The 26,971-nt window shown below is 43.4% G+C and overlaps 1 protein-coding gene across 2 annotated transcripts in view; it reads right to left on the reverse strand.

Annotated features, from left to right (window-relative positions):
• Window positions 1-26,971, reverse strand: part of NUDCD2 (NudC domain containing 2) — a 503,130-nt gene that overhangs the window by 399,906 nt on the left and 76,253 nt on the right. For both annotated transcript variants that reach the window (XM_044068989.1, XM_044068988.1), the window contains exon 2: window positions 2,032-2,080. In XM_044068989.1, coding sequence (XP_043924924.1) covers window positions 2,032-2,080 — 49 coding nt within the window. The remainder of the gene's footprint in view (window positions 1-2,031; window positions 2,081-26,971) is intronic.

Here is a 26,971-nt window from a genome sequence, read left to right on the forward strand (position 1 = left end):
CCAGTGTTCTGTTATTTGAGTTAATATACTCTGATGATGTGAGGCAGTGTCAGCTATGCCAGAGAGAATAAGGCAGTACATGTGTAACATATGCCAGAATAACTAGCTGGAGTTTTGTGAAGAATTTTACGTTGTGTGTATATCAAACTTTGTATAGATGCTTGTGTTAAAAATGTATTTGCAAAGCTGCTTGTGCTTAAAATGCATCAAAAGTGGGTTCTGCTGGACAGAAAAGAAATACACATTTACATCAGACTATATACTGCTGCAGCTGGGGAAATGTATACATGTTAACACAGGTTGCTGGAAGGAAAGGTGTTAAGCTCAACTCAGCTTACCTTAAGAAAAACAGCTAGAAATTAAAAGACTTGGTTTAGGCTACAAAGATTTTATCTTACAGGCCTGAATGCAGTCACAGATGCAATGTCTGGAAAAGGCCTTGGCTCTTACTGTCCTTAGTGGTGAACTAATTGCGACCCTGGGGTGCCAGAGAATGGCTTGTTAGTGTTTCCAGGATGGATGAAAGGGATTTAGTGTCTCCAGATGGTGGAAGAAGCTTAGCAAATCTCTAGGTGTGTATTGTGACACATTTGTGCTAGATCCTAGTTCAGCTTCTAGTCGGGGGGTACTTTGGGAACCAGAGAATCTAGTCACCAGATGTGATGTCACTCTATAGCCAGTGCTAAAATTATTGTAGACATTAGAGAGGGATATGATAGAGACACTCAGCGCTCTTACTGGAACTGACACTCATCCACTTCATCTTGCCTTGCTCTAGTAAGTAGATAACAGTAATTCTTCAGTCAGTTAAGAAAACATAGTGAGAGATTAGTTAAATATTGTTTTTCCTGCATCTATCTGAATCCTTCCATCTGTGTTGTTTTTTTATTTCCTGTGAATTAAAACTCTGGTGTTTATTGTAAATAGATATTCAGTATTTTCATGTTTTCTATTTTATTATTTATCATTAAATATATCTATACCTTTCAGTGTGCCTGATCTTTTAGAAAATACTTTAACCGTTGAGAGTAATTGCATTAATTTGGTGACGCTTTGGCTTTATGCTCCTGAAAGTCTTGCTGTTTGACCAAACATTACCATTTGTACAAATATGAATTTTACTAAGAGTAATTGGGTACCCTGGTTAAGAGCCTTAAAGTAGCTGGCTGGTGGCAATGAATCTACCTCAAGTCTGGGTAGACATGGCAGAGCTAGTAAATCTGTGCCAGCCTTTCCCAGGTGTGTGTGTGTGTGTTAGCTACTTGTAACAGGGGTACACACCACTGATCACTGCAGAGAGAAAGGTGAAGTCTTATTTGGGGCCTGGAGAGGAAGACCCAGACCCAATTCTGGGGTGCGCCTATTGTGTGACTTTGAGGGAAATTGTGTTTGGTGCAGAGAGCTGCATCTGAAAATACCGTGTGCACCCAATTTTGTCCCAAGTGAACATTCCCCATTGGTGTCAGTGGTGAAGACTGAGGCTCCTTGACAACTGGTCCAGAGGACGGATGTCACATGTTACTTCAGTGTTGCATTTATTTTAATCGGCTCTGAGCACATTTCACTTATTTTTCTCTAGATTACTGGAAGCCATGTCTTGCACCAAAGCTGGAGCTTGAACTGCGCTTTGCTGAACAGCTGCAGGATTCTTTCCAGCCAGTGCTTTCTCTTCTGTTCCAGATGATTTTATTTCAGGTTCTCTTAATTTCTTCTTTACTGGCATCCAAGCAGTATACTAACTACCCAATAACTGAATTTACTAAAAGTGAGAGAGTTCCTGACCCTTGTGTTTAAGTTTCTTTTTCACACTGGAAGAACTGAAGTTAAGCTGTTGATCAGTAGTGTGCAACCAACCTGGAAAGTACTGTAGAATAAATTTCTTGAGCACAAACTGGTTATGAATAGTAATCCAATCATAATCTTCTACATCTGTACTTACTACACAGCAACATCCTGCCAATTATTAATGTAAAACCATAACTTAAAACAGAATGCACATCATAATTTAGAAAACAAATCTTACAGCCTTACCTAATGTCCAGGTTCCTTCATCTACTATAGTAGAGTCATACAGTTTGCCCTAAAGGAAGAGAAAACAAATGTCAATTTGTCTTTTAGACTCTGAAGCAAGTCTATTAGATAAAATAAGGCAAATTAGGCACTGATGTACAACTATAAGTTGGATATGGCATCCATTATTAGTCTAATCTACCTCCCTATGTGGTCAGGTTTACACTGCACAAGGACCATTTAAATTTGCAGTAAAAACACAGTATCAAACAAATTCACCAATTAATTTCTAGCAATGCTCACTTCAAGCAACAGGAAGCTTCTGTTAACATGTTGATTACTTGTATGCAACAGCTCTGCCTTCTTACAGCATTATACCCAGTTCTATCGCTCAGGCATTTTATGAGTCATAAATAGTTGTGAATCATCATAACACTCTGGAGTTGGTACTTCTGTGAAAAGCCTTTATTATTTTTTTTTTAATACAATACAGCTTCTGTCTTGCTCTGCAGACAAAAAACAGTTTATGTCGTGTGTTAGAAACTTCCTTAGTGGTACTGTCAAGTGGGATATGAACTCTGAGATACTAAACAATTCACAGAAACTGTGTACAAGCAGATTTATCTTATGGTTTCTGCATGCAAACTGTACCACTGATCTTTAATAAACATGGTTTTAAATGTTCCAGTACCATTATCCAACCCACATATTTGAGGTAAGACACAAACATCTGGAATTTGTTTAGCTTAAAATGATTTAAGTGTCAGTCTAAAAAGCTTTATGAACTTCAAATCATGCTCTTGATTGGCAGCTCACCACAGAAGCAAATCTAAATGTTTTAGGTATTTCGCCATCATGTCTGCCAATCATCAAGTCTCCCCCAGGACATATTGATATAATTTGTTTTCCAGACCAGTGGGACCATCATCCAGGAGGCCACAGAGGTGGTATGCGCCCTCAGTCACATCCCAGCAATGAGGGCACTTCTATTTCACCCTACACCTGTCCCTGACAGTTGAAAGACATGTCACTGTGAACCAACCTGTACTTGTCCGCTTCTTTGTGCATGCTTTCATCTACAATGTACAAGGGCTAGCCTTACAGGTTTGGAATGATAAAGCCTACATCCCCAAGTCCTGGCCATTTCAGTATCATAAAAGCCTTTGGTCTGCATGGTGGCAATCTGACAACCACAATCCCACCTATCCCTACTCAAGAGGGGCAAGTCGGTGCCCACTGCTCACTCCCATCCTCTCCCTTTTGGCCCAAGCTACTCTTAAAACTTGCCTCACAGTCAGGGCTTTACACTGCCAAGCAACTTTGGAAATTTTGACTTGTTGTGAGAGTTGGATATCTCAGGTCACTGCACATGTGGTGTCCACTGTCAGTATTTCAAGTGGTATCTGCTAAAGGGCACCATGAGAGCTGCTGCTACCGTCAACCTACAACCATCAGACAAACCTGTCTGGTGGCAGACTGATTCCATCTGCTGGGAAACCCTGTGCCAGAGAGGATGAATCCCATTTAAAAGGCAGGCAAACCCTGTAATTCTATCCAAACAACTATGAATATAATCAGCTAGGATGGTTCCTATGGAAACTTCCTAAATGTTCGTTATCTTTAAGGACTGAATCAGAATGAACACATTCACCTAAGCAGAGGTCAGGCTGTCCGGGGCGGAAGCCAGTCATCCAGGTAATGCAATTCTTTGGCTGTTTGCACCCCTGGGTTCAATGCAGCTACAGATATATACTTGGCAAATATGTCAGGGGATGGGGTACGATCAGATGGAAAGGTATAAATTGATAATGATAGACTCCAGAAGCAAAGGCACTTCTTGGACTTCCTGTCTGCCTTTAAGTGAAGCTAGGCATCCTGGAGGTACAAAAAATACACCCTCTTTTCAACAAACATGGAAGACGTTAGACTGTACTGCGACCATGTTGAAGGTTTCCTTGGGGGGGGGGCAAAAACTATTTATGCCACTTAAGACCAGAACAGGCCTAAGGTCCTTGGTCTTCTCTGGTACTAAAATAAACCTGCAGAAATATCGTAATCCCCAATTCCTTCTCGTCTGGAGGGACTTCTTGGCTCTTAAAGCTAGAAGCTTAAAGATTAATTTATTTTATGTGATTTTCTGATGGGTTGGGAGGTCAGGCAAGGTTAACGACCGTGCTTGTTTGGGGGGGGGGGATAAATGTACATCCTCTAGATATTACTCTCTTTATCCACTAATCTTCAGTGATGGTTAGCCATGCAGGAAAGGGAAGGACAGCCCCAACCGCCTACAGAGGGGTGACAGTTGGTCAAAGCCTGAGAGAGTCTGCTGCTAACCACCCAAAAGTGAAATGTAATTAACCTACTGCTATCAGGCACCTCTGCCTCTGTGGAGCAGGTTTTTCTGAAGCTGCCTTGGAAAGGTTGGCTTTCTCCAGACTTCTGGTTCTTTTGCTGCTATTTACACAAAAAACACAACTGATTAAAAAAACTCTGCATCCTAGAAAACGGGAGGTGATGAGGCTGAGACTTGACCCAAATAACTGTTAAAAGAATTAGTCACTCTGTTTTCCCCCATATTCAAGACTTCTGACTTCATGGATCAGAAGGGAAAGGCCTGAAAGCATGGGTTCTTAAATGTGGTACTGGTGCCTTTGCACATCTGCAAGTCACAGCATTCCAGCATATAGCAATATCAGACCTGCAGCTTGTATTGAACCTTTGGCAGATTTACAGGCCATTTTAAATCATGAGACTTATAGCAGATGTAAACAGCTGCCAACTGAGATTATAATTTATATTTTAGGCGACTATTCCAGCAACTGCTGTATCTCATCTACAAGGTTTCAATGGAAATCAATACAGTAAAATAATGTCTTTTGGCTTTTCCCAGTTAGGGGTCACCATAGCTCAAACTCCGGTCCACTAATGACCGGCAGTAGATTTTTACGGTGCCGAGTTGCCAGCCCGACGCCCAACCTTCAAAGAAGGCACACCCATTCACGCACGCACCTACCTGCATGTTTTTATACATTACTCGACCACGGGGAGGACATGCAGACTCCACACAGAAGGTGCTCCAGCCGAGAATCAAACAGGAGAACCTCTTGCTGTGAGGTGACAAAGCTAACCGCTGCACCAAACTGGCTCAAAAATAATGTTGAGGGTGCATAAAGACACTTTCCAAGGGGGCCCATAGCCAGAGATTCCTTATCACAGTGATACACTTATCTTCTGTGGAGCCAAAGCCTTTTAAGGGCTGATTCTGCAGTTATATTAGGCTTTGGATTCTCTAATTAGAAGTTCGAATTCTTAAATGTCAGGGAATGTTGCCTAGTTTCCTGGAAGAGTAGCTACAGTACTGGGGTTTTCTTCACGTCATACTGGTAGCAAACTTTAACAAGTGCACTGATGCAGGGGCTGTCTGTTCTCTGTAATGGGACACAGTGCCCATAAGCCCTCTACCTGTAGCATGACGTCTATGACTTCCCAAAAGTTTATGTCATCAGCGAGATAGTCTAGAAGCTTCATACTGCATGTATGTTTTCGTGCAATCAATGAAAGCAGTGAGTTCAAAGACAAAGGAGCAAAACTATGCAGTAGTTTCTGCCATCTCCCTCTTTCTGGGCTGGGGTGACAGTCAGACATCACAAACCCCTGGAAGGGGGGGGGGGTGCGGTGGGGAATAACATAAAACAGTTTGAGGTGACTGGACATCATCAGAACTCTCCCTTCATATCCATACAGTGGACATGACAGCAGTCCTCAACCCTTCAGGACTCCCTGCCATCAGGAGTTTTGACCACACAGATGGTCAGCATAGCAGTGATAAGTTGCTCTTGCCTATTGAGCTACCTTAAGCATATCCACTTGATCCTATCCACTGTGGCATGAAGCTACAATGGTGGGACATGCATGTGCAGAACACCCTGGGGCCGAGTTAGAACCACATGGAACTATCTGGAATTAGTAGTGATTGGCTCCAGACTAGAAGTATACACACATCCTGGATCACTTACACATTTTCACATGGATAAAAGCATTCCAGATATTTAAAGTGAAAACCCAAATCTCCTTCTTTAAGATAAAGAAAGATTTCTGCAAAGTACGACAAAGTTATCTCCGGCAATGAATGAATTTAAGCTGCTCAAGTCTAAAATCGTCTGAAGTTTTTTTTTTCTGCCACAAAAACATGGAACAGTGTTTGGGTCCTATATGATTGGGTGGGATCTCCTGGATGGCATTTTTTTCTGAGATTTAAATATCTGTATTCTTGCCCTTTTTCTTTGTCGGGGGTGGGGTGGGGGGCTGTAAGCACTGCGGTTGAAAGAAAGGAAATCCTGTAACCATGGGATATTACTGAGCTCACTCACCTGTCCATATTGTTAGTGTCCTACGATGAGAGATGTAAAGACAAGTGACAACTACGTTCAGAAGGCAGCAGTCAGGCAAGGTCTCAGCTGTGTGACTCTGTCCTGTGGGAGGACTGCATAAAAACCCCAGCCTTGGCTACGGCGTTAATAAAAACTACCATGATTGTTCAAGCTCTTTCCAGATTTTACCTTTTTGCTGAAGCCCACACACACAAACCACATCTGCAGTAGACTCTTGGAATATGAATTCCAAAAGTTGTAAAAAGGTTATCCCCTAATGCCACCAAGGTTTTCCCTTACTGTTGCATCTATGCCACCTGCACCTTTGCCTCAGTGCCAAACGTCTCTGGACAATAAAAATAAACATTTGTGCATATCAGCTTGGTGTCCACAGCAAACATCAGTTACCCTGAGACAGGTCGATCAGTACAATACATTATAAAAGAGGAAGAAAAGGGATTAAAAATAACATTTACTGCAAGGAAGCCAGTGAAAGCTCAAGCAATTCTCATGGCTGCCTGGATGACAGCCCCTCTTGAGCTGGGAGAGGCTTGATTATCAGTAAGCTTTGGGGAGAATAATGTATGCACATTCAGCCTTCGAGATCCAAAATGGAAGTAAAAACTGTCTCCTGGTGTTCTGTTGGGAAAGCAGTGATGCCATCTACTCAGCAGAAAGTAGCCCAGGCCGGTATGACCCTGACCCTGAGCAGCATCTTACCCTCACCAAGAATGATGCCACAGTACAAAGACAAAATGATCAGCTTTAACAATTGGCTTAATTACTGGTGTCATTCTAAGGGGATCCAATGTCTGTCTGCTTGGGATGACATGCTTGACAAGCCACGCTGCTTCGCAAGGGATGGCTTGCACCTGTCACCCCCGGGCTTCCGGATATTGGCCAAGGCTCTTGCCACCCCCATAGTGCCTTTTTTAGGCAAGGCTCAAAAGACAAACCCACCACCCTAGAAAACACAAGTGAAAAAAAACTAAGGGTAATGCTGCTCAATGCCAGAAGTCTAAACCTCAAGATGCATGCTCTCGAAGCCCTCCTCAGTATGGAGAACATCGATGTCTGTGCAGCGACTGAAACCTGGTTCAAGGCTCCTGAGAGCACCCCAGCACTACCAGGTTTTACCTCATATCATGCTTTCCGGCCCCAAAACTTGGACCGAACCACAAAAGGAGGGGGAGTAGCCATATTCATCAAAGATACCCACACCTCCGGGTTAGTGGCAACGCACGAAGCATCGGAGACCATCCAGGTGCAACTAACCATAGGCAAAACTGCCCTACAGGTTGTAGCATGCTACAGACCACCCTCTCAAACTCAGGAACCCCACTCAGCCTTCCTGAAGACACTGGAGAGTATGAATGTCTCTCCAAATACCATCATATTGGGAGACTTCAACTACCCAAACATAGACTGGGAACATTACTCAAGCCCCAACACCCTAGCCAAAAGGTTCCTAGAATTCATAAACTCAAATGCGATGGAACAACTAGTCACCACTCCCACAAGAGCAGATAATATACTAGACCTGATCATCACAAACATAGGGACAAAATGCTCCACACCGGAAGTATACCCCTCATTGGTGAGATCAGACCATAAATTAATCTCACTGGAAATCCACATCCCGCCCCTACCCCCTGCACAAAAGACCACAGTGAAGAACTTCTCAAAAGCCGACTTCACACTTCTTAAGACTGAAGTGGTATCCTTCAAGGCCCCTGGGCCAGTGGAAACCACAACCCACACCGCTGAATCCTTTATAAATGCCTTCTATGGGCACCTACAAGAATGCATGGATCATGCAATCCCTAATAAAACCAAGACCCATTCCCCCAAAGGCAGGCGCCCTGTCTGGTGGACCCCAGCCATTAACAAACTTTACAACAGGAGGAGGAAGCTACTACATGACAGAGCAAAATCCCTAAAAGGGAAGGCATCTCTGATCAGTACTAGCAAAAAACTACGATCACTCATAAAATCATCCAAGGCCAACTTTAAGAGAAAAATCGCACAAGACACAAAAGACAATCACAAGGCCTTCTTTAGCTACGTTAGAAACCTGGGTGGAAACTCCCAGATATGCTCAGAGTTAGTCCAAAATGACACAAAATACACTGAACCCACAGACATTGCCAACATTCTAGCAGACAGGTTCAGTGCTTTCTCCGCCCCCTCCCCCCCAAAAGGAGAAATATCTATCCCAGCAGAGTGTAGCCTCCCTAACATCTCAGATGCCCAGGTGAGAGCCACCCTCTCTAAAGCTAAAAACACAGCATCAATGGGACCGGACGGTGTCCCGGGCTGCGTGCTACATGAACTCCAAGAGGAACTAAACCCGCACATAAGGCTGCTGTTTAATCTTAGCCTTACTACAGGATACGTACCCAAAGAGTGGCATACAGCAACAGTGGTCCCACTCCACAAAGGCGGTGCTTCTACGGACCCTGGAAATTACCGCCCCATAAGCTTGATGAGCCTGGTCTGCAAAGCTATGGAAAGGATCATTATGGAACTCATAAACAAAGACATTGGGGACCTACAGACATTGGATCCTACCCAATTTGGCTTTGTCAAGGGCAGATCCTGCCTTTTGAACTTGGTCGACTTTTTTGAAACAGTCACTAAGGCCATTGATGAGGGTAAGGCAGTTCACACAGCCTACCTTGACCTTGCAAAGCCTTGACACAATACCCCACTCGGGCATCATAGACAAACTCACCAGCTTAAATGTAAACCCATATGTCACAAGATGGGTTGCAAATTGGCTCAAGGACAGAACCCACAAGGTCAGAATTGCTGGAGCCATGTCAGACTCTAAGCCAGTCACAAGCGGTGTCCCACAGGGCTCAGTCCTGGGACCCCTCTTGTTCAGCATTTATTTTTCCGAGGTGCAAGCAAACATAGGAGGATTGTGGCTGACAAAGTTCGCAGATGACTGCAAACTGGGCGCCATAATTGATACTCCAGCGGACACAAGCATCCTTCAGAGAGGCCTCATAGAAATGGATAATTGGTGCCAGAGCCATGGCCTTAAACTGAACGCCAAAAAATGTATAGTCATACCATTTGGGAAAAACAAGGTACCCACAAATTACCACATAGGTGGTAATCCATTAAGTACAGAAGAGGTAATCAGGGACCTAGGGACCCAAGTTGACAGTAACCTCTCATTTGACACTCACATTGCCAAGGTGGTTAGGAAGACCTTCTATATTGCCCACCTTATCATGAAGGGATTCACATCTAGATCAAGAGAGGTCATTGTGCCCCTATACTCTTCTCTTATCAGGCCCATGATTGAGTACAATGCCCCATTTGGGATGTATCTTACCAGACACCTGCAGCAGTTGGAAAGACCCCAAAAGTTCCTCACCAAGAGGATAAAGGGTCTCAAACATATGTCATATGCTGCCCGGCTGAAGAAACTCCAGCTGTATTCAGTCACATACCGCCTACTTAGAGGTGATCTATGCCTGACGTACAAGCCCATGTCCAATCTGGAATTAATGGACATGCTCCACCTCAGAAAATCCAAATCCATCAGAGCCACGAGAGCAAGAGATTTGAATCTCAACACAGAAATAAATAGGACGTGCTGGAGGGACAGATTCATAACCCAGAGGCTCCCTACACTCTGGAACAGAATCCCAGTCCATGTTAGGCAGAGCCCCTCACTAACTCTCTTCAAGAGAAATCTTGACGAGTGGATGGGAGATCGTAGGTTTACCCCGGGGGTCATCTCTGTGTCACTACTAGACAGAGGCACAGTAAACTAAACCCTAAATGGGCGTAGTATTCTCATCCCAAGGGGTGGCGAAAGCTACACACACTCTGGCTAGGCTTATAAATGCCCTAGGGCAGATAGCCTAGTACGAACCTATGAACCTATGAAATCTCTAGGCTAGAAAAATGAACAGGTAATGACACAGACTGGGTGGAAAGGGAATCCCAAATGACATAACACTGGCTCCATATTGAAACCATAGTCAAACATGGCATCAAAGCTGAGGCAACCTCCCTCCCCTTCCCAGAGCCAAGCCTAGAGTTTGAAAAACCCTGACAGACATTGTGAGGCTGATGGAGGAGTTAAATACACCAGTCAGTAATACAATAGACACAGTGGAGGGGGATTAAAGTTGATGCTAAGCAACCCCTGCGGTGGTAACACCAAATACACTGAATCATAACATCTGGAACTGAGGAGGATGGATACCCAACACTGGCAAGGCTCCCCAATGCCAGTCTTCTATAGGTCAGCACCAAAAAAAAAGACTGGCACTGATGAGGAAGGATCTGTAGTCTTAATAGTGTGAGCATATGAAGGCAAAAAGGGGGCTGGACTCAACCAGATACCCTGGTGGGACAGAGCCTATCAAACTTGTGATGCACCACAAAAAAACAAACAAATCTCCACACCTGTCTATAATTTGCATTACAATGACAAAAGTTGTGGCATGCTTCAGCATTGGTGGACTCAGTTTTCACTATCCAGGTAACCTGCCTGTCAGATGCTGAGTCTATAACCAATGCATCAGCAGGCAATAGAGAATCAATTATGAAAAGAGAATTTGCTGTTACAGTGATCTGAGAAACAAGTGAAGCAAGTTGATCAACTAGTTCCATAGGTTCATAAGATAGTACTAAACCATCTGCCCTTGCATGTCATTTTAAGCCTAGCCAAAGTTCCCAACCCAAAGATGAGAATCAAACCCTGTACCTTGTGTCTATGAGGTTAACCTTAGACATTATGTCAATCCCCAATCTTTTCAAATAAACCTTTTTGACAGAATGTCCATGCCAGAGTACTCCAGACCACATCACAGGACAAATGTGATCTTCTGGTAGCCTTTTTCGAGGGACTCAGCAACTTAAATATGACATGCTTTTAAAGTCGAAGGCTGCAAAGCCAAGTGTTTGGCAGGCTTTGAGGCCAACAACTTCAGAAATTAAGTAACAGGTATTGATCTGTAATCTGAGGTAAAAATCACATAAAAAGTAGTTAAATACTCAGTGTAATGTTCCATCTGCTTTGTCCATTTTCATTCTTACTCAGCCTATAGGTTTGGATCCAATCTCTTGGATTCGACTTGGCCGATATACAAAGCTCATGGTAACCAAAAAAAAAAAAACTCTCCAGATTCTCTCTTACCTATAACGTGCCCTTCCCAAGTACCTCAGATCTGGTTTGCTAACAGTTGTAAAAGGAAATGTCAGAAGTGTCCAGAGAGACTAAATCGGGAGCTCAATACAAGGTAAGTTCCCACCTAAGACTACTCGCTCATCTATGAGTTCAAAGGTAGGTGGTGGGGAGTTGAGGAAGAATGAAAATGGACAACAGAACTGGAACGTTAGGGTGAGTACATAACTTCTTTATCGGATGTTGTCAATTTTCATTCTATCCTCAAACTATGGGACAGAGTCCCCAGCTACCTTAGACCCTGGGGGGACTCAAAGGAGGACGTTCCTCAGCACCATTGAACCAAATTATGCTCTACTCCTTGAAATCAGATCAAATTTGTAATGAGTAACAAAGATATGAGGAGTAGCCCAAGTTGCTGCTGCACAAATGTCATCCATAGAGGCTCTAGACTGGAAAACAGATGAAGCTGCCATTGCTCTAGTAGAATGGGCTCATTATGACCTTGGCAAGGCCATGACCAAATGATAATCTTCTTCTCTTTCACCTGTTCCTGCTAGGGGTCACCACTGCTGCTCATCTGTTTCCATTTCTTTCTGTCCTCTGCATCTTGCTCTGTCACACAAACCACCTGCATGCCCTCTCTCACCACATCCACAAATCTAATCTTACACCTTCTTTTCCTCTTACCTGGCAGCTCCAGCCTTAGCATCCTTTTCCCAATATACCCAGCATCCCTCCTCAGCACATGTCCAAACCAACGCAATCTCGCCTCTCTGGCTTTGTCTCCAAACCGTCCAACCTGAGCTGACCCTCTAATATACTGATTTCTAATCCTGTCCATCCTCGTTACACCCAGTGCAAATCTTAACATCTTTAACTCTGCCACTTTCAGCTCTGACTCTTGCCTTTTTGTCAATGCCACTGTTTCCAACCCATATAACATAGCTGGTCTCACTACCCTCTTGCAGACCTTCCCTTTCACTCTTACTGGTACCAGTCTGTCACAAATCACTCCTGACACTTCTCCACCCATTCCACCCTGCCTATACCCTCTTCTTCACCTCTTTTCCACACTCACCATTACTCTGAACTGTTGATCGCAATTAGTTAAACTCATGCACCTTCACCAGCTCTACTCACTGCATCCTCACCATTCCTCTATCCTCAGTCTCATTCACACACATATATTCTGTCTTAGTCCTGCTGACCTTCATTCCTCTCCTCTCTAGAGCATATATCCAGCTCTCTAGGGTCTCCTCAACCTGGTCCCTACTCTCACTACAGATCAAAATGTCATATGCAAACATCATAGTCCACGGGGCCTCCTGTCTGATCTCATCTATCAACCTGTCCATCACCACTGCAAACAAGACAGGGCTCAGAGCTGATACTTGATGTAATCCCACCTCCACCTTAAACGCATCCGTCACTCCCACCAGAGACCTCACCACTGTGACACTACCCTCGTACATATGCTGTACCACTCTTACATACTTCTCTACCACTCCTGACTTCCTCATACAGTACCACAACTCCTCTCTAGGCACCCTGTCATATGCTTTAAGTCCACAAAGACACAATGCAACTCCTTCTGACCTTCTCTATCTTTCTCCATCAACTCTCTCAGATCAAACATCGCATCTGCAGTGCTCTTTCCTGGCACAAAACCATACTTCTGATCACTAATCATCACCTCCCTTCTTAACCTAGCTTCCACTACTTTTTTCCCATAACTTCAAGCTGTGACTGATCAATTTTATCCCTCTGTAGTTACTACAGCTCTGTGCATCACCTTTATTCTTAAAGACAGGTACCAAAACACTTTCTCCACTCCTCAGGCATCCTCTGACTTTCCAAGATTTCATTACACAATCTGGTTAAAAACTCCACTGCCATTTCTCCTAAGCACCTCCATGCTTCCACTGGTATGTCATTTGGGCCAACAGCCTTTCCATTCTTCATAGCTGTCCTGCCTCCTTGCTAATCTGCTTCACCTCCTGATTCACTATCCCCACATCATCCAACCTTCTCTTTGATTCTCTTCATTCATGCCCAAATGATGATAAATTAAAGTAGTACAACCAGTAAGCCATTTGGAAAAGGTTACTTCGGTGACTGGTTTACCCAATTTAACATCTGAAAGAAAGAAATTAGCCTGATTTCCTGAAATCTTTGATTCTATGAAGGTAAACACACAATTATCTGTGAACATCTAATAAATGTAACAAGTATTTACCTCCATTCTCAAAATTTGGAAAAAAAATACTGGTAAACTGATGTACTGACTGATATTCGTCTCTGATAACACCTTTGGTAAAAAAAGGATGGATTAGTATGAACAGATACTCTCTTTGTGAAATATCAAATATGGCGGTTTGGAAGATGAGGCTTGAATTTCTGAAATGTTTCTTGCAGAAGTTATGGCTAGCAAGAAGATAGTCTTCCAAGAAAGAAATATGAGATCACACTTAACCTGCAGCACCAAATTTAGGTCCCCAGGGGGAATAGGGTCTTTTTATACAGGGGGCTTTAGAAGAAGAGTTCTGTGAAGGCTGCCAGCCCAGCTAGCTGGACTTTTGTAAATAATTCTAGGTCGGGGAATAGTAATATGATTTGTATGCTTTAAAACAAAAAGCTGCTAGTGTTGCCAATAACTAGTCCCCGAAAATTGGCAACACTAGCAGCTTTTTGGTTTCATGGTCGTTGCGCTGCTTTTGGCACCATCTACTTTTTTCTCAATGATTTGTATGCTTGTCTTACAAATGTAAGAAAACTATATGTTATGTACATATTAAACTACTGGTGCAGAAGTGTTTGTTGAACTGTATGTTCTGTACTGAGCTTCAAGAATGTAACCAGTGTAACCTGCTGGAAAAGAGCAGAAATGTGTAAACTATATGCCTATGCAAATGTATGTTTTCATGGTAGAAGTTGTAGCATATAGAGGTAACGTGCAAAACTCTTAGAAAATAAGGTGAAATTGTTTACAACTGTGCTATAAAGTTAGTTAATGCAAAGAGGCAGGATTGTCTAGAGCTAGGAGGTTTTTCTATGGTCTGGAAACAGAAATAATTACAGGTTTCAAAGGTAAAAGTGTTTAACTGTTTTACAACTTCCAGTTTCAGGCAAACTTCTGAAAAATAAGTATTTTTGACACAGAGGCGACAAAGAATGATGTAATCGGAGATAACCCATCAGAAATGTTTGATAGCTCTTAAGTTACTATCTCAGAGTGAGTCTGTGCATTTTTTACTTGTCTTTGGATCAACAACATCCTCTCATTAGTACTTGTCTTGCTCTGTAAGTAAGTTATTTAGGTGCAGTGATTTCTCTTAGAGACAAATAGGAATATAGTAAAGATTAGTTTAGATATTATCTGTATTCATTTGAGACAGTCCTGCAATGTTGTTTTAAAATATTTCCTGCGATTCTGAACTCTGCTGTCACTGCATTGAGTTGAGTATTGTCTTGTGGTTTTATTATTTATTATTAAATATATTTAAACCTTTTAATTGTGGCTGATTTGTTTAGATATCTTTAAGAATAAGGGTGATGTGCAGAGCTGCAGTAACTACAGAGGGATTAAATTGATCAGTCACAGCATGAAGTTATGGGAAAGAGTAGTGGAAGCTAGGTTAAGAAGGGAGGTGATAATTAGTGATCAGCAGTATGGTTTCATGCCAGGAAAGAGCACTACAGATGCGATGTTTGCTTTGAGAGTGTTGATGGAGAAGTACAGAGAACGTCAGAAGGAGTTGCATTGTGTCTTTGTGGATTTAGAGAAAGCATATGACAGGGTGCCTAGAGAGGAGTTGTGGTATTGTATGAGGAAGTCTGGAGTGTCAGAGAAGTATGTAAGAGTGTAGTGCGACAGCAGTGAGGTCTGCGGTGGGGGTGACGGATGCGTTTAAGGTGGAGATGTGATTACATCAAGGTTCAGCTCTGAGCCCTTTCTTATTTGTAATGGTGATGGACAGGTTGGCAGACGAGATCAAACAGGAGTCCCCGTGGACTATGATGTTTGCAGATGACATTGTGATCTGTAGTGTGAGTAGGGAACAAGTGGAGGAGACCCTGGAGAGATGGAGATATGCTCTAGAGAGAAGAGGATGAAGGTCAGCAGGACTAAGACAGAATATATGTGTGTGAATGAGAGGGAGGATAGAGGAATGGTGAGGATGCAGGGAGTAGAGGTGGCGAAGGTGGAGGAGTTTAAATACTTGGGATCAACAGTTCAGAGTAATGGTGAGTGTGGAAGAGAGGTGAAGAAGAGAGTACAGGCAGGATGGAGTGGGTGGAGAAGAGTGTCAGGAGTGATTTGTGACAGACAAGTACCAGTAAGAGTGAAAGGGAAGGTCTACAAGAGGGTAGTGAGACCAGCTATGTTATAGGGCTTGGAGATAGTGGCACTGACAAAAAGGCAGGAGTCAGAGCTTGACGTGGCAGAGTTGAAGATGTTAAGATTTGCACTGGGTGTGACGAGGATGGACAGGATTAGGAATAAGTATATTAGAGGGTCAGCCCAGGTTGGAAGGTTTGGAGACGAAGCCAGAGAGGCAAGATTACATTGGTTTGGACATGTGCTGAGGAGGGATGCCGAGTATATTGGGAAAAAGATGCCAAGGATGAAGCTGCCAGGTAACAGGAAAAGAGGAAGGCCCAAGATAAGGTTTATGGATGTGGTGAGAGAGGACATGCAGGTGGTTGGTGTGATAGAGCAAGATGCAGAGGACATGAAGAAATGGAAACAGTTGATCTGCTGTGGCAAACCCTGATGGGAGCAGCCGAAAGAAGAAGCTCTTAGAATACTTGCATATGTATTAGGTGACACTGTACAAGCCACTCAAATAGCCTTGCTGTTGGTCACACTTACCATTTGGGCAATAGTAATATTACACAGTAGAATTGTCCACCATATGGGAAGGGCCTTATAGTAGCTGATAAGTAAGGGTGGTTGGTGGCAGCTGGTTCTACCTTATAGTCTGGGCAGAAGCTGGTTCTATCTTATAGTCTGGGCAGAAGCTGGTTCTATCTTATAGTCTGGGCAGAAGGGGCATAGCTAGTGAACCTGTGCCAGCTTTTCCCAGGATTGTCTGTGTATTTGTATATAAATTAAATCTAAAAAAGTGTGTGTTTCAGCTACTTGGGCAGGGGCACGAAGCACTGGTTGGACAGAGGGTGCTGGAGGTTTTGGCTTGACCACTCGACTGAGATCTTAACCCTATAGCTGTGCCAGTGGGAGTTTTATTGGGGATCTGGAGAGAGAGGGAGAAACCAGACCTAGACTGATTGTGATCTGTGTGTGCTCTTAAGGGAAATTGTACTTTACTGTGTGTGTATTTATCCTCCCAATGTGCATGTCCCTTACTGGTGTTAGTGGTAAGGATTGAGGCTCCCTGATTACTAGGCCAGTGCAGGGGCATCACAAGCTCCTCTCAAAAATGCTTTGCAGAGTTTATGGGAGGCAAATGAAGAACCTTGGAAACCAATATGAAAATTGGATATTGCTGCCACCTGGACTTTGATAGTCAAAGAAGACAACCCTTCATTGAAAAGTTGGGCTAAAAAATTAAGACCATCATTAAGCGGAGCAGAGAAGGGATCAATACTATTTTGTAATGTCCAGTGAACAAATCTTTTCCATTTACTGGAATAAAGCTTGCGTGTAGATTGTTTATGAGCAGACAGGAGTATATATCACACTGGAGAGGACTGCACAGGTTGTCTGGCTATTAATGGAATTGGAGAAGCCAAGCCATCAACCTGAGAAAGGATATGTCTGGGTGAATCATGCCCATTGGGTGAGACAGGAGGTCTGGAGTTGAGTCCATAATTCACAGTTGGTGAAGTACATCAGGCCAGAGGAAGGGGAACCACATCTGTCGAGGCCAATATGGTGCAATAAGGATTACTTCGCTCTTCAACCTCTCCTCTTTCTGTAGAAACTTCAGGATTAACGGAGTTGGGGGAAAAGGCATAAAGGAGAACTGGGGCTAATTGTGAAGAGCATCCCTTGGCGACTCCACATTTGTGGAAAATCTGCGTGAAGTAGTTGCTGCACATTTTGTTCAGCAATGCTGACTCCATTGATGGAATATCCTTTCCGTCACATTCTGATTGAGGAACCATTCATGAGATAAAAGAATATACCTGTTTAGCTAGCTTGTCTGCTATCACAATGGACTTCCCCGGAAATGTGTTGCTATGAGAAAGTGGTTGGATGATGCCACCCACTGTCACACGCAGAACTTCTTGACACAAGGAGTAGGATCTGGTTCCTCCTTGTTTGTTGCTATACCAAACTATGGACATGTCTGACTAAATTGTGATCGTTCCTACAGGAGGAGCATCTTGTAAAGCCTGCAACACAAAGCACTGCTCATCTCTAGAACACTGATATGCAATTAGACCTCTGTGGGGGACCAGGGCCTTGGACTGTTTTACCCAGAAAATGCACCCCCACAACCCTAGCTGGTAAGCGTCCATGGTCACTGTGGCCTTGGGCTGGGGGACAACAAATGGGTGACCTTACAGTATGCTATTGTCTCTTTTGTGCTGAGAGTTGCTCCTATAAAGTTCAAGCTTTGAGTGGGCTCTAGAAAGGATTTCTCATAATTTATAGCTATCCATAGAAGAAAACATGTCTGGAAAGTGTCGTCTTTTGCCTTTAATAGTTGATGCCTGCTCAGGGTGAAAATGAGCCAGTCATCCAGATACAGAAACATCTGGAATCCATGCAGGGTTAAGGGAGTGCCACTACTGCTATGCAGTTGGTAAACACCCTGGGGGCTGTGATGAGGCCAAAGGGCAGTACTCTGAATTGATAGTGACTGGCTCCCAGACAGACGCATGACTACCTCCTGGATCGTTTGTTCATTTTTGTGTGATAATACACATCCTGAAAATCTATCAAGCACATCCAGTCTTCCTTTTCCAGAAATGGAAGAATGTACTGAACCATGACCATTCAAATGTATTTGATCAAGTTGCTGAGATCCAAGATTGATCTCCAGTTCCCTGTTTTCTTTGGTCCTAAAAAGAATTTTGAGTAAGTTCCAGATCCTTTCTGGTCTGGTGGGACCTCCTGAATACTTAATTTTCTAGCAGCTTTTGCACCTGAATAGCTGCTTGTTCTCTTTCACCGAGTGAAGCATTGGGGATTTTTTACATTAGGGAGGTGGAAGGGAAAAGGGTACACTATATCCTCTGGAAATGATCCCCTGCATTGAGTGAGACAGTTGACCCCCAATTGCCTCCACAGTAGGGCAATCTGGCCTCCGCTGAGGAGCACTGGAAGGACCTGTCAAAGAAAGAATGTCTGGACTTTTGATTTTGAAGCCTCTTCTGCTGTGAAGGCACCATCTACCAGTGGCATTCCCTCCTCTACCCCTGGGGGAAACTACTGCTATGTGCATCTTGAAAAGACCCTTGGGATTTACTGAACCACATTTTCCCACTGCTTCGCCGATGCCTGGAGAAGGATCTCTGTGGAGTGGAGAAACATGCACCCACTGCAGATAGGGTCTTTCAATCTTTTTCACACCTGGACAATGTGATAACTTTAGGTCCAAACAAGGATGCGCCATCAAAAGGAGCATTGATGAATGTAGATTTGGAAGGCTCCACAGTCACAAGTGCATCTAGGCATGCCTCCTGATGGCAATACCGGAATCAACTGCTCTATTCATTCCCTCTGCTACATGTGAAATAAGCCTCATGAAAGAGAGTTAGAAAAAGACTGGAGGGCTGCCAACTGGTAAGTAAGCAAGGTCCTTACTTTCTCAGATACAGATCTTGAGAGGGTATCTGAAAACTAATCAGATCCTTCTGTAAACCTAGTGAAGTGTGCAAAGTAGTTCAGACACTGTAAGAAGGTTGCAGAAGCATAGACATACTTCCCAAATCTATCGCTGTAGACTCCTTGTTTGTGGAATGGATACAGGAATTTTTCTCAGCTAGTTCCTTCTTCATGGCCGCCACCACGACCATGGCATCCACAAGCACACTTTTTGTCCAAAATAGTTTGTCCTCAGGAGCAGTAATAATTTTGCCTAGTCTCTAGGGAATCGGCTCAGTGGTGTCGGGGGCCTTCCATGCCCGCTGAGAGATAAACTCAATGAGCTCATCAGTGGGTTGAGTCACCCAGGAGGTAAACAAATTGGTACCAAAAGCCTCCAGATACACATACTCCTCAGATGAAGGATTGTTGGGCTTCCAATCACCTCTCTGTTTTAGAATTTTCAGAAGGTCTCCAAAGGAGACATCTTCAAGAAGTGACCTTGGGAGACCCTTCGCCCTCAAAGTCTGCTTCTTTGGTGATGGACTCCTCCGAGGAATCCAAGTACTTCCTCTTGCACAACTTCTTAGGGACTGCCTCAATGGGATGCTCTGGGGAGGTAACAGAAGAAATGGGAATGCCCTGCTGGGAAGCCTGTGGTTTCAGTACTCTATGTCCCTGTGGAGAAAAAGGATGAGACTCGCACAGATGACAAGGTTGGGGGCTGAGGATCCTAGGAAGCAGTGACCATCTGAGCTGTGTAAGAAGACATGGTTCTCTCCAACACCTCAAAGGCTGACCTCCCCTGAGAGGGGCAGGACTCCGGATCCAAGAGGATGGGCCTCTGGATCCTAGTCCCTACCCGCTTTGAGTAAAATCCTCCAAAGGCAGAAATCAAGGCCGAGCTCATTCGAGCCAGAGCCCCCAGGTACAGGAATAACTCTGAAAACTTCTGAGTCCATCCCAAGTCCTTGGAGCCAACTCTGTGGCTAAGGCTCCGAGACGTCTTTGGCTCCGACTGAACCAAAGAACTCAGAGCAAATGACTGATCTGATGATAAAATCATCTTCGGATCTGAAGCAGATGGAGCCAAGCAGCTTGGAACCAACAACTCTAAAGCTTTGAAAGAAGTCAGAAGCAGATGTAAAGGAGGTGTTGTCCATGTACAGAACTCCTGACCTGAAGGGGCAGGAATGGAGAACACCCCTGGCATACTCTGTGCCCAGAGAATCTTTTTCACCTGTCTCTCCATGTCCACTTTGGTCAAACTCCTATCCGAACCGGTAGACATTGGAGAGAGAGAGATTTGGGCCTTTCCAAGAAGAAAAAGGCACTCAATGGGACCAGGTCCAGTGAAGGAGAGTAATGAGTCATTGGAAAAGGAGGGAGGCTTGAAGTCATATTGATGGGTGCCTGATCCACTGAAGATTTGGTCTTGTCTTAGGTCTGATCCACAGAAGTGGATGAATCCACATGGTTTCTTAGTCCTCATTTTCAGATCCGAGGAGGTTGCAGAATCTGAATGCTTGGGACTTTTGACTGATGGATCCAACAGAAAAGTCGTAGCCAACAGAAGCCTCTTTTTAGATTTTTTTGGAATTTTTAGATGAAGATAAGGAAGGGGTAGATGATGTAGACTTGCCCCCCCTTTTTTATCAGAAGGTTTATCTGTAACTCCCTGGCATCCTGGTATTTCTCGTGCAGTCTGCTCACCATTATAAACTGAATATTGGCAGTCCATCAGCCTCAAACTCGGAAGCGCTTCCGGATGCCAGCTACCGTTTCTCTTTGCCATGTTAATGTTACCTGGGAAGAGATTCTCTATAATAAAACTACCTTTTTTATTTTAGTTGTTTGCTGATCCACACCTGTTGTGGTGTGCACACTTTCCTGGATGATTTTTCACCTGGGTCCCCACCCCCATTGCTGTACTAATATTGGTTTGCTCTTGTCCCTTAAACCCTGCAGCCTCAGAGTTATTTCATCATTTTTAACAGTATTATGTCTAACTTATTGCATACTGTTTTTATGCAGTCTGCCAGCCCACATTTAGTACAAAAGTAGCTCCTTAGTTTAATTTGTAGTCTGCTTCCTTCTTTTGTGCAGACAGGATTTGTACTAAATTGTTTATTTTGAATCTCACAATTCCTTTTTTTTTCCCCTTTGTAGCCTATTTCTTACTGCAACCTGACATGGGTTTTATCCCATTCATCCCATGGAGTCTGCTGATCTCGTCTGCTGATATTGTCTACTGATCCTATCATCTTAGTTGGTCCTTCCCACTTGGTTCGCCCTCGCTATACTTGGGCTCACTCAATTTGCCTACCCTATCGCCATTCCCAACCACCCCTGCATCACTAGCCAGCTTTATACCATCCCTCTTAAACGGTCACTTCCTCTGTACTTCAAACAATTAGGCTTTTCCCTTATCCCAAACTTTTTAATGCCTCCCACATCTCCTTAAACTGTCTCCAGACTTGCTAGTCATTCTTATCACTTCGATTCCCTCCCCTCAGTCATACTCTCCCCATTCTTACATACTCCTTATACCCCACTATGTTCCTTCCTCTCTTCTCTTGGCCTCTTCTTTTACTCCTATCCTATCTTTTACTCATATCCTACTTCACCTCATATAACATTCAACTTAACCTACTTCCCAACCCTCCAACCACCTCTTGCTATTCCATGCACCTAGATTCCCACTACTTTTCTCTCATATCACCCTCACTCTTCTATAGCACTGACATCAGTCTTCCTAAAATTAAATCCTCTCCCCAAATCTCTCCTCTCAACAGATGCATGCATAAAGTTCACTCTTTTCCTTCCAAAAACATTTCTGCTCTGTCCTTGCAACACCTTACAACTTTCAGGTGACACTCACCCTAATCCTAGACTGAACTCAAATCCATCTACTCCTACCTCTCGATCAGTTCTGCAGCTACCTAACCATACCACTGAGCATTTATCCTTGTACTAGATCAACACTCGCAGCATTCTTAACAAGGTAAGTGAATTTCAAACTTGGATAGCCCAATACTCCCCTAACATAATTACCATCTCTGAAACCAGACCCTAACATAATTACCATCTCTGAAACCAGACTCAAACCATACAATGAATGAATTCCTTCCCCAGGATACAACATTCTACATCTTGACAAAATCAATAAAAAAGGAGAAGATGTTGCCATAGTTTACTCAAACCTTTTTACTCTATCCCCTCTACCTAACCCTCCCCCTCATTCCTCCAAGCCGAGCTAATTATCACCAATTGTAAAACCAAATAACCATAAAACTGTCACTATAGTTACCATTTACATTTCTCTTGGTAACTATATCCCCTTATTACAACACGTCCTATGCTGGATGTCTGACACTATATCAAATGAAACCATAATACTAGGCAATGTCAACATCCACTGGCTTCCTCTCACCCCGAACTCTCCAACCACCAGTATAAACTTGCACCGCTTCACTCAACTCTTCTCTTCTCCCACCTATCATAAATCTACCAATTCTACTTGTATTCTTGACTGGATTCTTGTCTCCAATCCCAACTTCTATCAACACCCTGAGGCTCTACCAAACTCCATTAGCGACCACTCTCCAATACGAATCCTAAGATACTCTCCCCACTTTTCTAAATCACACAAATTTATTGAATGCCATAGGCTAACAAACGTCATCACTGACACATTCAATAATTCTCTCTCCTCAATGGAGTGATCCTTCTTGACTCGCATATCTCTTGATGAAGCTGTTCAACAACTTAACTCAATCTTTCTAAACACACAAATCTCTTGACCCTCCAAGAATCAAATCTCAATGCTCCCCTTGGCTCACTAACTCTACTTGCACTCTCATAACAGAGACTCTGCCTGGAAACTTTGGATTAAGACTAAATCTCCCAACTGCCAAAAATACAGAGAACTCTGTAACCTGACCAAAAACACACAAACATAGATAAAAAATTCTACCATAAATCCCAAACTACAGAACCTAGAAACCTCAAAGATTTCTGGAATGCTATCAAATTCTCCAACCAGGGAAACCCTCAACTCCTAACCCCTGCCCAAATAACTCAGCTCAACTCCAAACCCTGCCCAAATAACTAACATCAAGAAACTGCATCTATTTTGAACTTTTAGGTTGGTGATACTATCAACAATTTTTGCAGACTTCTCAATGAAGGTGGAGTCAAGGCAGGGCAAGACTATGTTAAGTAGATGTAGCCTTAGCTCTTTATTGAAATGCTTAGGGTGGGGGATGATTCTTGTGCGTGAGGGAGTTTATTTCAGGCTTGGGCTACAGTGCATTTGTATAGCAGTTTTCCAAAATGTTTGTTAGGTCTATAGATGTCCAGGAGTTGTTGATTAGATATACAGAGTGTGTGATTTGGGGTGTAATAGGATACAAGGGAGGAGAGAAAAAGGCAGGAAGTTTGTACAGAACAGAATGTAAGATTTGAAATTGAGACATTAAGAGCTGTTGGGGGAATTCCTAGACATTTAAGTGAGTTGACTGCAAGGCAGTGGTATGAGTTGTGAGAAGAGTTAGTGGCAAATCTGGCTATTTTGTGGTATATTTGTTGGAGTTTAGATAAAAATGTGGACTGAATGCTTGTGAGGATAGGGGCTGCATAGAGAAGGGAGGGGAGGAGGAGAGACTGAGCTAGGGAGAGTCTAGCATGTGAAGAAATTTCTTATTTTGGTATACTAGACCAATTTTTTTTAATATCTTGCTGAATATGCAAGTTAAATTTAAGTAAGTTGATAATTGTGCCTAGGAGCTTAGTGCCGGGTTAGGTTGGTGGTCTTGTCATAGGATGTAATGACAACGTTAGATTTATGGTGAGAGAGATGTCGAGGAAGAAATAGCAAGAATTTTTTTTTTTATTTCGGATTTAAGATGAGCTACAACAACTGGAAAGGCCACAGAAATACCTCACAAAGAGGATTACTGGCCTCAAACAGATGCCCTACGCAGACCGTCTCAAAAAACTCCAGCTTTACTCCTTTGCATATAGCCTACTCAGAGGTGATCTCTGCCTAACATACAAAGCTATGTCAAACCCAGAGCTGTTGGACATGCTCCACTTAAAGAAATCCTAATCCTTCCAAGCTACACACTCTAGGGACCTAAACCTTGTCACCACAATAAAGAAAACATGCCAGGGGGATAGATTCCTGTCCCAGAGACTTCCCATACTCTGGAATAAACTACCTATCTATATCAAACAAAGCTCCTCATTAGCACTCAAGAAAAATCTTGATGATTGGATAGGAAATAGGAAATTCACCCCGGGGATCACCTCTGTGGCTCTGCTCGACAGTGGTGACAGGAAAATAATTTTCTTGGGTGGCAAAAGCCAAGGTACCTTTTTGGCTGGGCTTGTATAGGCCCCAGGGCCGATAGCATAGTACCTACCTATGAACCTATGATTTTCAATAAGGGAGGACTGTTTGCAAGAAGTATGGAGGTCATTGGTGAAAAAACTGAAAAGAAGGGGGCCTAGGATGGAACCCTGGGGGCCACCACATTTTATGGGTAGGAAGGAGGAGCAAGAAGTGAGCCATCTGGCAGATTGTTGCCTATTGGAGAGGTAGCTGTCAAACCAAGTAAGGAAAGGACCAGAGAGATTTAGATCATTAAGTTTAAAGAGGAGTAAAGAATGGGAACCAGTAGGCTTTGGAGAGGATGAGGAGGAAAAGACAGGATACAAGTTTGTTATTGTCTCTGGCCTGTGCGAATAAAAACTAACAGTGTGGTGGAAGTACTGTGGTTTGGCCTGCAGCCATGTTGAGTGAGAGTTAGTAGGTTTTCCTGAAGGGGAACACTGAGCATCTAAGTACGAATGCACTCCAACTATTTTTGAGAGTGGGAAAAATATGGCAATGGGTCTGTAATTAAATGAGTCAGTGGAATTTCCACCTTTATGCAGTGAGATGTTATAGGATTTCCAAATGTATGGAATGGTGACTTCCTGAATGGATATATTTATTAGTGGGGCTACAAGGTAGGCTATGGATTCAGCGGCTAGTTTAAGGAAGACAGGCACCAAGTTATCTGCACAGGGACAGCAGGGTTTAAGCTTGAGCAGGAGTGATTTTATATAGGCTGCAGAGACCGGTCTTAAGGTGAAGGGGGTGTTGCAGGGTTGGGGAGGATAGCGATGGGTTGGAGTTGTGATGGGTGTGAATTTTTTGGAGGGTATCAATGAAGTAATTGTTGAGAAGGGTGGCAGTTTCTAGGGGGGTACTATTTGGGAAAGGGGAGGGAGTGGATGGGCTTCCTGGGTGGAGAATCTTGTTTAGGGTGACCCAGAATTTTTGTGGGTTAGATTTTCTGTCAAGCAGGGGTAAGTTGTAGAAAGATTTTTTGCCTTTACTAATTTGTTTTTTTGGTGAGGTTCCGTACTTCTCTGTTGTTTTGGAGGAAGAAAGGTGTTTTGGTTTTAGTCCAAGCACCATCTCTTTTGTGCATAAGAGAGAGAGTTTCTTTAGAGAGCCAGGGGGCATAATTGACTTTAATTCCAATTTTCCTGGTAGGGGCAAGGGAGTTGAGAGTATCTAGGAATATTTTATTAAATGTATGAACACCTTCATTGAGAGGGAGGTGCCGGAGGAAGGACAAGTTAATGCTAGACAGCGTGGAGTTAATTATGTTGTGTGTGATTTGGGTGATTGGGGGAGTATTTTTGGGGAAGATGATCACTTAAGGTGTCAGGTAAAGTGCAGGGGTTGTGGTAGAGGTTTGGGGCATTTGTAAGGATCCAATCTAAGACAGGATTGGTAGGTGATGTTTTGTGCATGCGTGTGGGAGATGTGATAATTTGGAGGAATCCATGTAAGTTAATGCTGAGTTGTGGGGAGTCTGATGATAGTTTAGATCAGTCAATATTGACATCCCAGAGAATTGCTGTTTCATAGGGTATATTGTTGGAAAACCAGGACAGAATATGTTCTAGGGTGGGATTATTATTCCCTGGTGGAATAGAGACTATGGTGAATATTTTGTGAGAGTTTAGGTGGCAGTTCAGAATAAATAGGGTTGGTGGAAATTGGGAAAAGGAATGGTTATAGGTGAGAGGTTAAGTTTGCTGGAGCAGAGGATGGCAACGCCACTGCCTTTCTTTGGGAGTCTGTCATTACGGTAGATATTATAACCAGGTAATAATACTTCATTGTTAGTGATATGGGGTTTTAGCCAGGTTTCTGATAAAGTTAAATGTGTGGGGAGGTACGGGTAATCCAGGCGTGAAGATCTGTGGTTTTGTTAACAAGTCTTTGGATGTTTAGAGAGTAGATAGTCAGGTGTTTGGAACAAGACTTAGAAGGTCTGGTAGGGTGGGGAGAGTGAGGTTGGGGAAAGGATGTGGAATTGGGTAAGAGGTATTGAATGAGGTGTTGGGAGATGGGGTAGGGGGGACAGGGTTGGGCTGGATGTCTCCAGATAGCAGTAAGGTACTAGTGGATGTGTTGTATGTTATTTGTAGAGTGCAGAGAGTGTAGTGCTTTGGTTTTGGTTTGCTTGTGAGAGAGATGTACTGATGTAGTTTATATTTACGAAGGCAGATTTAGGAGAGATTATAGAGAGATGGGGAGATTGCAATAGAGTGAAAGGTATCAATTTTAGTAGGGGTGCTAGTGGCAATAGGACA

The sequence above is a fragment of the Protopterus annectens genome, chromosome 4.part0 (genome assembly GCF_019279795.1).
Source record: "Protopterus annectens isolate FY-2018-M chromosome 4.part0, PAN1.0, whole genome shotgun sequence".
Classification (NCBI taxonomy): Eukaryota; Metazoa; Chordata; order Ceratodontiformes; family Protopteridae; genus Protopterus; species Protopterus annectens.